Source organism: Salmo salar, chromosome 21 (assembly GCF_965601325.2).
Source record: "Salmo salar chromosome 21, fSalSal1, whole genome shotgun sequence".
NCBI classification, from domain to species: domain Eukaryota; kingdom Metazoa; phylum Chordata; class Actinopteri; order Salmoniformes; family Salmonidae; genus Salmo; species Salmo salar.
Window position 1 is genome coordinate 52,267,632 of NC_138311.1, and position 15,280 is coordinate 52,282,911.

The 15,280-nt window shown below is 41.1% G+C and overlaps 1 protein-coding gene across 1 annotated transcript; it reads right to left on the minus strand.

Annotated features, from left to right (window-relative positions):
• Positions 1-10,144: 10,144 nt before the first annotated feature.
• LOC145862599 (trace amine-associated receptor 13c-like) lies at positions 10,145-11,690 on the minus strand. The gene has a single exon (XM_082967298.1). It carries the CDS (start codon positions 11,574-11,576, stop codon positions 10,614-10,616), a length of 963 nt encoding a protein of 320 aa, XP_082823424.1. The 5' UTR covers positions 11,577-11,690; the 3' UTR covers positions 10,145-10,613.
• Between the last annotated feature and the right edge of the window lie 3,590 nt (positions 11,691-15,280).

A 15,280-nucleotide genomic window follows, 5' to 3' on the forward strand; every position in this document is an offset into this window, starting at 1 on the left:
ATGTAAATGTAAATGGAGAGCAGGTGGAGTCTATGTGGCTGAAGTTTCCAGGGTAGCTGACAGTCGAACCTCAGGCACCCGAGTGTCAGCCACACAGGGAGGAAAAGACGACTGTGACGGCAACCAGAACAAGCCCTTAACAGAGGCTAGCTGTGGTTCCACGACTGGAGCGGGAGTCTCCTTGACTCTGGCTAGTCAAGATGCTGGCTGAGGAGGGTGCAGACCGTGGTGTTGTGGACTGTGCACTCTGGATTTCATATACTTGGGAAATAGGATGCTCTGGGGAACCGAAGTGAACCCGACGCTCCTCTGCCTCTGGCAGGGGGAGCATAGAGGGACGTCAGTCGGGAGAGATGCTGGATCACCTCCCATAGTCTGTTCAGGACTTGGGGGCTGTGAAGAGACCTCTTGTGACATGTTTCATGACGTTGGCCTGTGGGTAAGGTTTATGACCCCCCCCCCATAAATAGCTTTCTCCCTTCCCCTCTCTTACTGACCCTACTGAAGGACTGCTGTCCTGTTAAATATAGAGAGTCTGGGAACATCAAACAAATGGGGAAAGGAACCATATTTTGGTAATAAAACCAGTTGGAAATATGCTTGATAACGTAATGAGTATGTATGTCAGTTCGCTTGTCATCTGAGACATTATGATTGATGACAGGACGACATAAACTGTACCTGAGAAAGTATACACTCTCTAGTTATCAGAGTAACATGGAATTGTTATGCAATTGAAATGTTTGATATTGAAATTGTTTGTTAGGAGATGAAATGTAATTTTAGCTTCCAAATGAGAGATTTGGGTTTTCATAAGGAAAGTGCCCTGCTTGATCAGTGGCCCACCCCTGTGAAGAGGAGGGGTTATAAACGATGAAACACGTCCTTCACCCCTCTCCACTATATAAGCCTTTGATGAAAAGATAACCAGGTGGTTCCAGCACGTGAGGTCTGCAGCCTCTACATTAGAAGGACACACATGTCAAGTACAGAACTAAGCCAACCTCGGCGTGAGCTTTGGTGGCGAATGGTATGAACTTTGAGCTTATTCACTACAGAAGTGATACTTCCTAGCCGCTGTAGACGTGGGCTAGGAAAGGACGGACGACGGATCCAGTCTAACAGACGGACGAAGATACCACCATGTATCCAATTGACCACCATTGACATTCTTCCGAAAACAGGGAGATCTGTTGGCCAACCCGGCCAGCATCTACGACCAATCTACCGAAGCGCAGCTCAGAGTAAATATTTATTGCATTTTCCTTTTCCAAATGGGCGGTAATTTAGAATGCATAAGATAATGTATTTACGATAGCCTAGCTGCTGTTTCTGTGTTCCTAAATCTTCCCGCTCTTTCATTCAAGCCCAACCCCCTTTCCTTTGTGTAACCAGCTTTCGTACAGGTTCCGTTCACCAGGGGTGAATTCTGTATGACATCATTGTATTCTGTGTATTTGTAATTCTGTGTGATTAGTTAGGTATTTAGTAAATAAATAATTAAACCCAATTTTGTATTGCTGATTCAACTTGTTAGCCAGGGTTCGTGAAGATAGCCAAGAATTTACAACTTTCATTATGAGACTGAAAATAAGATAAGGGTTAATATTGACTGCTATCGATGTAAAATATTACAAAGTATTTTAAGAGTTTATTCGGAAGATAACGGCTCTATAAACGTTCTTCCGTGGTGCCCCGACTTTCTAGTTAATTACATTTACATGATTAGCTTAATCAGGTAATATTAATTACAGAGAAATCATTTTATAAGTTAGCATGTCATATCACTTAATCCGGCATAGCCAAAGACACGACACATGTCTTGTGGGCTATGTATGGGTGTTAGAGCTGTGCACCAGTCCTTTTTTGTGGCACCTGACCACACGACTGAAAATTAGTCCAGGTGCGACAAAACTAGGTTTTGCTGTTAAGAAGGTAGAGCAGTGCTTTATTATGGACATACAGTTGAAATCAGAAGTTTACATACACCTTAGCCAAATACATTTAAACTCAGTTTTTCACAATTACTGACATTTAATCCGAGTAAAAATCCCCTTTCTTAGGTCAATTTGGATTACCACTTTATTTTAAGAATGTGAAATATCAGAATAATAGCAGAGAGAATGATTTATTTCAGCTTTAATTTCTTCCATCACATTCCCAGTGGGTCAGAAGTTGACATAAACTGAATAAGTATTTGGGAACATTGCCTTTAAATTGTTTAACTTGGGTCAAATGTTTCAGGTAGCCTTCCAAAAGCTTCCCACAATAACTTGGGTGAATTTTGGCCCATTCCTCCTGACAGAGCTGGTGTAACTGAGACAGGTTTGTAGGCCTCCTTGTTCACACACTTTTTCAGTTCTGCCACAAGTTTTCTATAGGATTGAGGGCAGGGCTTTGATGGCCACTCCAATACCTTGACCTTGTTGTCCTTAAGCCATTTTGCCACAATTTTGGAAGTATGCTTGGGGTCATTGTCTATTTGGATGACCCATTTGCGACCAAGCTTTAACTTCCTGACTGATGTCTTGAGATGTTGCTTCAATATATCCACATAATTTCCCATCCTCATGATGCCATCTATTTTGTGAAGTGCACCAGTCCCTCCTGCAGCAAAGCACCCCCACAACATGAAGCTGCCACCCCTGTGCTTCACGGTTGGGATAATGTTTTTCAGCTCGCAAGCCTCCCCCTTTTTCCTCCAAACATAACAATGGTCATTATGGCAAAACAGTTCTATTTATGTTTCATCAGACCAGAGGACATTTCTCCAAAAAGTATGATCTTTGTCCCCATGTTGAAAACTGTAGTCTGGCTTTTTCATGGCGGTTTTGGAGCAGTGGCTTCTTCCCTGCTGAGTGGCCTTTCAGGTTATGTCTGTGGATACAGATACTTTTGCACCTGTTTCCTCCAGCATCTTCACAAGGTCTTTTGCTCTTGTTCTGAGATTGATTTGCACTTTTTGCAAGAAGGAGACAGAACGTGTCTTCTTCCTGAGCGATATGACGGCTGCATGGTCCCATGGTGTTTATGCTTGCGTACTATAGTTTGTACAGATGAACATGGTACCTTCAAGCGTTTGGAAATTGCTCCCAAGGATGAACCAGACTCATGGAGGTCACCAATTTTCTTTTCTGAGGTCTTGGATGATATCTTTTGATTTTCCCATGATGTCAAGCAAGGAGGCACTGAGTTTGAAGGAGGGCCTTGAAATACATGCACAGGTACACCTCCAATTGACTCAAATTATGTCAATTAGCCTATCAGAAGCTTCTAAAGCCATGACATCATTTTCTGGAATTTTCCAAGCTGTTCAAAAGCACAGTCAACTTAGTGTATGTAAACTTCTGACCAACTGGAATTGTGATACAGTGAATTATAAGTGAAATAATGTGTCTGTAAACAACTGTTGGAAAAATTACTTGTGTCATGCACAAAATAGATGTCCTAACCGGCTTGCCAAAACTATAGTTTGTTAATAACCTCTTACTCAAGATAAACGTTCACAAAAAACACAACAATTATTTTAAGAATTATAGATACAGAACTCCTTTATGCAATCGCGGTGTCCGATTTTAAAATAGCTTTTCGGTAAAAGCACATTTTGCAATATTCTGAGTAGATAGCCCGGCCATCACAGGCTAGCTATTTTGACACCCACCAAGTTTGGTACTCACCAAACTCAGATTTACTATAAAAAAAAAATGGATTACCTTTGCTGTTCTTCGTCAGAATGCACTCCCAGGACTTCTACTTCAAAAACAAATGTTGGTTTGGTTCCAAATAATCCATAGTTATATCCAAATAGCGGCGTTGTGTTCTTGCGTTCAAGACACTATCCAAAGGGTAACGAAGGGTGACGCGCAGACACGTATCGTGACAAAAAAATTCTAAATATTCCATTACCGTACTTCGAAGCATGTCAAACGCTGTTTAAAATCAATTTTTATGCGATTTTTCTCGTAAAATAGCGATAATATTCCGACCGGGAGTCGTTGTTTTCGTTCAAATACTGGAAATGCAAAATGGACTCTTCACGTGCACGCACGCGCCCGTCTCATTGTTCTCAGATCGAACACAATCCAAATACGCTTCTGTTTTTCAGGCAGGGACTGCAAAGTCATCATTCAACGTTCTGGCGCCTTCTGAGAGCCTATGGGAGCCTTAGAAAGTGTCACGTTACAGCAGAGATCCTCTGTTTTGGATAGAGATGACAAAGAAGGCCAAGAAATGGTCAGACAGGGTACTTCCTGTACAGAGTCTTCTCAGGTTTTGGCCTGCCATTTGAGTTCTGTTATACTCACAGACACCATTCAAACAGTTCTAGAAACTTTGGCGTGTTTTCTATCCAAAGCTACTAATTATATGCATATTCTAGTTTCTGGGCAGGAGTAATAACCAGATTAAATCGGGTACGTTTTTTATCCGGACGTGAAAATACTGCCCCCTATCCATAACAAGTTAACAAGAAGTTTGTGGATTGGTTGAAAAACGAGTTTTACTGACTACAACCTAAGTGTATGTAAACTTCCGACTTCAACTGTACTTCTTCCCATCTTAGCTACTGTTGTATCAATATGTTTTTACCATGACAGTTTACAATCCAAGGTAACTCCAAGCAGTTTAGTCACCTCAACTTTCTTAATGTTCACATTATTCATTACAAGATTTAGTTGAGGTTTAGGGTTTAGTGAATGATTTGTCCCAAATACAATGCTTTTCGCTTTAGAAATATTCAGGACTAACTTATTCCTTGCCACCCACTCTGAAACTAACCACAACTCTTTGTTAAGTATTGCAGTCATTTCAGTCACTGTAGTAGCTGACATGTATAGTGTTGAGTCATCCGCATACATAGACACTCTGGCTTTCCTCAAAGCCAGTGGCAATTCATTAGTAAAGATTGAAAAAAGTAATTGGCCTAGACAGCTGCCTTGGTAATTCCTGATTCTATCTGAATTATGTTGGAGAGGCTTCCACTAAGGAACACCCTCTGTGTTCTGTTAGGCAGATAACGCTTTATCCACAATAAAGCAGGGGGAGTGAAGCCATAACACATACGTTTTGCCAGCAGCAGACTATGACCGATAATGTCAAAAGCCACTCTGAAGTCTAACAAGACAGACCCCACAATCTTTTTATCATCAATTTCTCTCAGCCAATCATCAGTCATTTGAGTAGGTGCTTTGCTTGTTGAATGTCCTTCTCTATAAGCATGCTGAAAGTTTGTTGTCAATTTCTTTACTGTAAAATAGCATTGTATCTAGTCAAACACATTTTTTTCCAAAAGTTTACTAAGGGTTGGTAACAGGCTGATTGGTCGTCTATTTGAGCCAGTAAAGGGGGCTTTACTATTCTTAGGTAGCGGAATTACTTTTGCTTTCCTCCAAGCCTGGGGGCACACACCTTCTAGTAGACTTAAATGTATAATATTGCAAATAGGAGTGGCAATATCGTTCGCTATTATCCTCAGTAATTTTCCATCCAGTGACACCATCTAGTGACACCTCTAGTACTGAGATTCAGTGCCTTAGACTGCTGCGCCAATTGGGAAAATGGTTACATTTCCCCAGTCTCATCCCTAAAATGTTTACCTAAAAAGGTGGTGGGGTGGACGCTTTGTTGTTGTTTGAACTGCAGATTGCCCCTTTAGGATTTGTGAATGATAGAGGAATATGTGTATTGTTTTATGTTTTCTGAATTCCAATTTGAGACAAAGTAATTATTGAGCTGCATGGGCCTACACAAGCCATATTTGAACATGTTTGATATTTACGAGATACCATTTTGAAAACAGTTGCATCTTGAGTTCATTCACTCCCATTATTTTGGGGCCAAAATTGACCAATGAAAAAGAAACAAGGGGACAAAGTCAGACAACATTTGGTTTGTTTATGCAGTTCGAGGTTTATATTGACTTTGACATTCCAAATATTGTAAATTGAAACCTAGGTTCCTACTTCAGGAGTGTGAACCTAATATGTCTGGTTTGTCTGTCCCCTGCAGGTTGACTGGTGTCAATTTGAAGCGGCAGCTGCCACGGCTGTGTAGAGAAACATCTGTTCTTCAACATGTCCGTCTTGCAGCCAGTGAAGCAGCTTTCTCTGGCGCAGTTGGAAATGACGAACCAAGGTTCCTTCTGGTCCCATAGGCCCTCAGTGTGTCCCTGTACAAGGTGCCACGAGCCCAACCGCAGACTGGTGCTGTCCCAGTAGGTGCAACTGGAACCACACTAAAACATTTCCTGTAAAATGTACAGGAACTTACTGGAAGCAATTGGCCAGTAAGTTACTGTAATTTATTTTACAGTACAGCGACTGTAGTCCATTTTACGGCAAATCATTTCATGTAACCAACATTTTTACTGTAATCAAATTGACAGTATATTACTGGAATTCCCATGCAGCTACATATTGCCCAGTGTTCTTTGCAAGTTTTCATTTACATTTTGTTCATTTAGCGGGCGCTGTTGTCCTTAGTAACGTACAGTCAGTGCATTCAACCAAGGTTGATAAAAAAGAATGCATATCACAGACATAGCAAGTAAAACATTTCAGTAACCATTACGGAAAATGTTGTTGTAGTTAAGGATATGTTGGTCTTCAAAATAATTGTAATTACAATATTATCTTATGATATACAGTGCATTCGGAAAGTATTCAGACCTCTTGACTTTTCCCACATTTTGTTAAGTGTCCCATGGTGGCGGTGGGGATATGGTATGGTCAGGCATAACCTACGGACAAGAAACAAATTCCATTTTATCGATGACAATTTGAATGCACAGAGATACAGTGACGAGATCCTGAGGCACATTGCACTGGTATTCATCCGCCGCAATCACCTCATGTTCCAGCATGATAATTCACTCCCCAATGTTGCAAGGATCTGTACACAACTCCTGGAAGCTTAAAATGTCCCAGTTCTTCAATGGCCTGCATACTCTCCATACATGTCACATATTGATCATGTTTGGTATGCTCTGGATTGACGTGTACGGGAGCATTTTCCAGTTCCCGACAATATCCAACAACTTTCACAGCCACTGAAGAGGAGTGGGACAACATTCCACAATCAACAGGCATTTTTTCCCACCTTTAACTAGGCAAGCCAGTTAAGAACAAATTCTTATTTACAGTGACGGCCTACACTGGCCAAACCCGGACGACTCTGGGCCAATTGTGCACCGACCTATGGGACTCCCGGTTGTGATAGAGCCCGGATTCAAACCAGGGTGTCTGTACTGACACCTCTAGCACTGAGATGCAGTGCTTTATACCGCTGCGCCACTTGAGAGCCCAATCCACACTGCAAAGGAGATGTTTTGTGCTGCATGAGGCAAATTGTGGTCACATGAGATACTGAGTTTTTCTGATCCAGGCCCCTACTTTTAAGGTACACTTCATGACCAAAAGTATGTGGATTCCTGCTCGTCAAACATCTCATTCCAAAATCATGGGCATTAATATGGAGTTAGTCCCCCTTTGCTGCTATAACACCCTCCAATCTTCTGGGAAGGCTTTCCACTAGATGTTGGAACATTGCTGTGGGGACTTGCTTCCATTCAGCCACAAGAGCATTAGTGAAGTTGGCCATTGATGTTGGCCGATTAGGCCTGGCTTGCAGTCTGCGTTCCAATTCATCCAAAGGTGTTCGATGGTTTCGAGGTCAGGGCTCTGTGCAGGCCAGTCAGAGTCTTCCACACCGATCTCGATAAACAATTTCTGTATGGACCTCATTATGTACAAAGCAGCATTTTTATGCTGAAACAGGAAAGGGCCTTCCCCAAATTGTTGCCACAAAGTCTAGATTGTCATTGTATGTTGTAGTGTTAATATTTCCCTTCACTGGAACTCAGGGGCCTAGCTCGAACCATGAAAAATATCCCCAGACCATTATTCCTCCTCCACCAAACTTTACAGTTGGCACTATGCTTTGTAGCAGGTAGAATTCTCCTGGCATCCGCCAAACCCAGATTTGTCCATCGGACTGCCAGATAGTGAAGCGTGATTAATCACTCCAGAGAACGCGTTTCCACTGCTCTAGAGTCAGATGACGACATGCTTTACACCACTCGAGCCGACACTTGGCAATGCCCATGGTGATCTTAGGCTTGTGTTTGGCTGCTCGGCCATGTAAAACCATTTCATGAAGTTCCCGATGAACACTTCTTGTGCTGATGTTGCTTCCAGAGTTTGGAACTCAGTAGTGAGTGTTGCAACCGAGGACAGAGGATTTTTACTCGCTACGCACTGCAGAACTCAGCCTTCCAGTTCTGTGAGCTTGTGTGGCCTACCACTTAGCGGCTGAGTTGTTTTTGCTCCTAGACGTAAAAACACAACCAAGACGATGCAGGAGTGGCTTCGGGACAAGAAAGCGACGCTCCCCATCCAACCTGACAGACCTTAGAGGATCTTCAGAGAAGAATGGGAGAAACTCCCCAAATACAGGTGTGCCAAGCTTGTATCGTCATACCCTGTAATCACTGGCAAAGGTGCTTCAACAAGGTACTGGGTAAAGGGTCTAAACACTTAGGGATCTCCAAAGGGTGGTGCGGTCTGCCAAATGTATCACCGGGGGCACACTGCCTGCCCTCCAGGACACCTACTGTACCCGATGTCACAGGAAGGCCAAAAAGATCATCAAGACCATCAACCACCCGGGAAACGGCCTGTTCACCCCGCTATCATCCAGAAGGCGAGGTCAGTACAGGTGCATCAATGATGGGATCGAGAGACTATCTCAAAGCCATCAGACTGTTAAATAGCCATCACTATCTGACTACCAACCGGTTACTCAAACCTGCACCTTAGAGGATGCTGCCCTATGTACATAGACATGGAATCACTGGTCAATTTAAAGGAAACACTAGTCACTTTAATAATGTTTACATACTATTTTAACCATTTCATATGTATATACTGTATTCCACTGCATTTTTTTGTCAATACTACTCAGACATTGCTTTTCCTAATATTGATATGTTTATTTTATTTTTAGACATGTGTGTATTATTGTGAACTGTTAGATACTTCTGCACTGTTGGAGCTAGGAACAAAGAATTCTGCTTAAAACTCGCAGTAACATCTGCTAAACATGTGTATGTGACCAATAAAATTTGATTTTGATTTGGTAGTGTATAAAAGGTAATAACCCTTTAAACGTAATGTTCAGTTAAATTATTATTTAGATATTGGTTCCCTTACCATATAAGCAGTCTATGAACTGCTCTAAATGAGTGACTGCAATCCACACTTTGGTTTTGATAGTCACTGCCAATAAACACGAATGTTATCATTTTCAGACAAACACGTTACTTCCTTCAGCACACTACTACAACAGTGTGACTGTTTTGGAATATAATATTCAATATATTTCCTTTAACATCCTCTGTGTTGTGTGCTTATTGTTTAACCATTGAAATGTTCTAGGTCATTTTGAGAACTTAAGGAGCATCAGGTACTGCTGGAATGTCTACCAATAGCATGTCCATCTTCTTGTGAGAAATTACACTGGTCACTGTTCAAAACATTTATTAAGTATTAAGAAAGTATGAATAGTCCTCACTTTAGATTAGGGACTGCAAAAATACTTTACTAATGATTATTAAATTATTTATAAGGATATTTAATAAACATTATATGAATGATCTTATGAATAATTATTGCAGACTATACAAGTTGTTTATAGATGTGTGAATTACTAGCTTACTAATACAAATGTGGGAGTAATGACACATGAATGGTGAATAAACGATTTACTAATCCATTATACATTCTTTATTACAAAGTGTTATTATAAAGTGTTACCAATCTCTATATTCATTCTGACTCCACAGCATCTGAGAGAGCTGCTCCCCCTGACCAGGCAGCAGTGATGTAGTGAGAGTAGTGGTAGTGTTCATACCCAGTATGTTGAGGTTGAAGTGTCTACTGTGATTTCCTGCACTGTTGTGCTTAATCATTAATGCATATAGTAGTTATTTATACATTTGAGAATACCGAGCTGACTAACGTTTAACAAATGTGGGAGTAATGATTCAAAAATGGTAAGCAAACTGTAAATTCCTCACAAATAGTTTATTACCGAACATTATAAAGTGTTAACCATATTTGCATATTCTTAATTTTGACCATCAACTACTTATACAATACACCATTATTTTTTCCTTGGATGTTATCTGATATGATGCATATTGCACATTTCAATTTGCCTACTTGTTGAAGGCATTGTGTACCAATTGAGCCACTAGATGGTGATGTTGTTAAACATACATAATACTCATGATGTCCTAAAAATGTACTTTTAGAATACTTACATACTATTTATCATTAAATAACATGGAACAACTACAGACTTTGGTATTTGGAATATACAACTCAAAATGTCTTCATTGCTTTTTATAACACAAGCTTAATCCTTCTGTTGCCTTCTCCAAGTCATTCCATTCCAATTCAGACGAATTATTCTGTATAAAAACCACATATATCTATGATGACAACACTGAGATTAGTCATGTCAGTGTATTGTTACATGAAAGAAGAAATTACAACAATGTTATTACAAAACCATATTTAACCTGTTTCTCAAACTGGGGAACGAAAACAAAGGAACTATGAACGCCTTAAGATCAGAGTTAAAATATGTTTAGCTGTCACCTTGAACCATGGATAAAAGAATGCATAAATGATTGGATTGATAAAAGAATTAATCAGTGGCAGAAAACCAATGATAAATGATAAATTGTCGCTAAAAAAAGACAAATGAAAGAAAGAAGAAAGTAGAAATGGAATCCAACAAATGAAATAGGTGAAAACAACAATAGAAAGAGTTTTTGCTGCTTTTCTCTCAGACTTATTAGCCTGTAGAGTTTTAACACCAGACACACTGGCAGCCTCTTTTGAAAATACCTTTCTGGCCTGTGATCTGGCCACCACAAAGATTTTCATATAAAGTGTTATAATAACAGAGCACGGGACAACCATTGTAAATACAACGTCAATGACATTACCCCAGGTTATTCCTTCAAAAATAAAACATTCTGTCAAACACCTACTGGGTACCTGTACATTTACAAAGTTGTTTATAATAGCAGCACGGTATATGATACAACAACACCAGGTAATGGATATACAACACATAATTCTTCTCATTGTTATTTTAGAGTTGTATAATAAGGGATCACACACAGCAACATAGCGGTCAATAGATATCAAGACCAAATTGCCCAGAGATAAAGAAGTACATAAAAAATCTATGTAGATATGAAACACACAGAAATATCCTCCAAAAACCCAGCATGGTTCCATTATTGCTACAGTCGTTACTGGTATCACAATCAGTCCCACCAGGAGATCTGCCACAGCCAGAGAGAGGATGAGCAGGTTGGTTGGAGTGTGGAGCTGCTTGAAGTGAGAGATGGAGATGATCACCAGTACGTTCAAAAATACTGTAACTGCTGAAAACAATGACAAGAAGATGTACAGTGTTATGTAGATAGATGTCGATAGCAAATCCTTTCTGCAAGAAGAGTTTCTGTCTTGAAAACAGTATTGAACATCTTTGTTTTCCTCCATTTGTAATAAAGGGTCAAAATGCTGAGGTCCTGCGCCTGCTTGGTCCTGTGTGTGACCCTGTCAGGTCCGCCTTCTGACAAACTCTGAGCTCTGCCTCTCTATTTATCCGTAAGTGGCAAACAGATACTCTCCTCCCCAGCGTCTCTCTGCACACACACACACACACGCACACGCACACGCACACCCACACGCACACGCACACGCACACACACCACCACCAACAAAACATACACAAGTGAGCACAGAAATTAACAAACGGTTGGTTAAACAAATCATTTGTGAAAACATGATGTAATGTATGAAAGGATTGGATGTTGCTGTGCCCACCTAGCCTGTCATTCAACCTTACTGATAGTTAGAGATGAGAGATATGTTACATTTACTCAACTAAGCATTTTAATGGGGAAAATATAGTATGGGTGATGTTTTGGTCCATCAAAGGCTATTTTACATGGGAAATAGGATAACTGTGCAGACTAACTGGTTTGGGTGATGTCAGTGCTCAGTTTGGAACATAATCCACAACCTCAGGAAACATGACGGCACAACACGTCAGCTGGCAACTGTGTAGGAAAGTTGACAGTAGGGAATTTGATGAGATAGAATAAGTTCATGGTGTACACGCTTATAGCAAATGCAATCAAAATTGTCTCATTCCATAGGAACATTCCATAGACATTAAAATGTCCATCTGATCTGAATTATACACTACAAAATCAAATCAAAATCAAATGTTATTGGTCACATACACATATTTAGCAGATGTTTTTGCGGGTTTAGTGAAAATCTTTGTTCCTAGCTCCGACAGTGCAGTAGTATCTAACAATTCACAACAATACACACAAATCAAAAGTAAATGAAGGGAATAAAGAAATATATAAATATTAGGAAAAGCAATGTCTGAGTTGTATTGACAAAAAATACAGTAGAATACAGTATGTACATATGACATGTGTAAAATAGTATATTAACAGTATTAATGTGACATGTGTTCCATTTAAAGTGACAAGTAATTCCATGTCTATGTACATACGGCAGTATCCTCTAAGGTGCAGGATTGAGTAACCGGGTGGTAGCCGGCTAGTGATGGCTATTAAACAGTCTGATGGTCCTGAGATGGAAGTTTTTGTCAGTCTCTCGGTCCAAGCTTTGATGCACCTGCACTGACCTCGCCTTCTGGATGATAGCGGGGTGAAAAGGCCGTAGCTCGGGTGGTTGATATCCTTGATGATCTTTTTGGCCTTCCTGTGACATCGGGTACTGTAGGTGTCCTGGAGGGCAGGCAGTGTGCCCCCGGTGATGCATTGGGCAGACCGTACCACCCTCTGGAGAGCCCTGTGGTTGTGGGCGGTGCAGTTGCTGTACCAGGTGGTGACACAGCCGGAGAGGATGCCCGCAGTTGTCCCCAAAGCACACACATCCCTGGGTCGCTTGTCTTTTCAGTTCGCTGCAGCTAGCGACTGGAACGAGCTGCAAAAAACATTCAAACTGAACAGTTTTATCTTAATCTCTTCATTCAATGACTCAATCATGGACACTCTTACTGACAGTTGTGGCTGCGTTGCGTGATATTTTGTTGTCTCTACCTTCTTGCCCTTTGTGCTGTTGTCTGTGCCCAATAATATTTGTACCATGTTTTGGGCTGCTACAATGTTGTGCTACTGCCGTGTTGTGTTTCTACCATGTTGTTGTCATGTGTTGCTGCCATGCTATGTTGTTTTCTTAGGTCTCTCTTTATGGGGCGTTGTGTTGTCTCTCTTGTCGTGATGTGTGTTTTGTCCTATATATATGTATATACTACCATTCAAAAGTTTGGGGAAACTCAGAAATGTACTTGTTTTTGAAAGAAAAACATATTTTTTTGTCCATGAAAATGACATAAAATTGATCGGAAATACAGTGTAGTCATTGTTAATGTTGTAAATGACTATTGTAGCTGGAAAGTTCCTCTGTCCAGTTTCTGTGTTCTTTTGCCCATCTTAATGTTTTATTTTTATTGGCCAGTCTGAGATATGGCTTTTTCTTTGCAACTCTGCCTAGAAGCCCAGCATCTCGGAGTCGCCTCTTAATTGTTGACGTTGAGACTTGTGTTTTACGGATATTATTTAATGAAGCTGCCAGTTGATGATTTGTGAGGCGTCTGTTTCTCAAACTAGACACTCTAATGTACTTGTCCTCTTGCTCAGTTGTATATTAATACAACTTAATAGCGGAGAAGGTAAAGTGGGATTCGAAATGGTCGGTGATCTGTTTGTTCACTTGGCTTTCAAAGACTTTAGAAAGGCAGGGCAGGATGGAAATAGTTCTGTAAAAGTTTGGGTCAAGAGTGTCTCCCCCTTTGAAGAGGGCGATGACCGTGGCCGCTTTCCAATCTTTAGGAATCTCAGATGATACGAAAGAGAGGTTGAACAGACTAGTAATAGGGGTTGCAACAATGGCGGCGACTAATTTTAGGAAGAGAGGGTCCAGATTGTCTATCCCAGCTTGTTTTTTGGTATCCTGAGTTTGCAGCTCTTTCAAAACATCAGCTGTCTGGATTTTGGTGAAGGAGAAGTGGGGGGTGCGGGGGGTGCAGCGCTGTTGACCGGGGTAGGGGTAGCCAGGTGGAAAGAATGGTCAGCTGTAGAGAAATGCTCATTGAAATTCTTGATTATAGTGGATTTATCAGTGGTGACAGTGTTTCCTAGTCTCAGTGCAGTGGGCAGCTGGGAGGAGGTGCTCTTATTCTCCATGGACTTTACTGTGTCCTGAAACTTTTGGAATTAGTGCTGCAGGATGCAAATTTCTGTTTGAAAAAGCTAGCCTTTGCTTTCATAACTGACTATGTGTATCGGTTCCTGACTCCGTTTTATGGAGCGTTTGACAGTGATGAGGGGTGGTCGTTTGACCACGGACCCATAACGGACTCAGGCAATGAGGCAGTGATCGCTGAGATCCTGGTTGAAAACAGCAGAGGTGTATTAAAAGGGCAAGTTGGTCAGGGTGATATCTATGAGGGTGCCCATGTTTACAGATTTTGGGTTGTACCTGGTAGTATCATTGATAATTTGTGTGAGATTCACGGCATCTAGTTTAGATTGTAGAACGGCCGGGGTGTTAAGCATATACCAATTTAGGTCACCTAGCAGTATGAACTCTGACAATAGATGGGGGGCAATCAATTCACATATGATGTCCAGGGCACAGCTGGGAGCTGAGGAGGGTCTATAACAAGCAGCAACAGTGAGGGACTTATTTCTGGAGAGATGGATCTTTAAAAGTAGAAGCTCGAACTGTTTGGGCATAGACCTGGATACTATGACAGAACTCTGCAGGCTATCGCTGCAGTAGATTGCAATTCCACCCCCTTTAGCAGTTCTGTCTTGACGGAAAATGTTGTAATTGTGGATGGAAATTTCAGAATTTTTGGTGGCCTTCCTAAGCCAGGATTCAGACACGGCTAGGACATCAGGGTTGGCGAGTGTGCTAAAGCAGTGAATAAAGCAAACTTAGTGAGGAGGCTTCTGATGAACCAAGGCTTTTACAGTTGCAGAAGTCAACAAATGAGAGTGCCTGGGGACACACAGGGCCTGGGTTAACCTCTACATCACAAGAGGAACAGAGGAGGAGTAGGATGAGGGTACGGCTAAAGGCTATAAGAACTGGTTGTCTAGTGTTTTGGGAACAGACAATAAAAGCAGCAGATTTCTGGATGTGGTAGGATA

Coding starts and splice junctions, on each gene's coding strand:
- LOC145862599 (XM_082967298.1), bottom strand. CDS start 11,576: ATGGAGGAAAACAAAGATGTTCAATACTGTTTTCAAGACAGAAACTCT.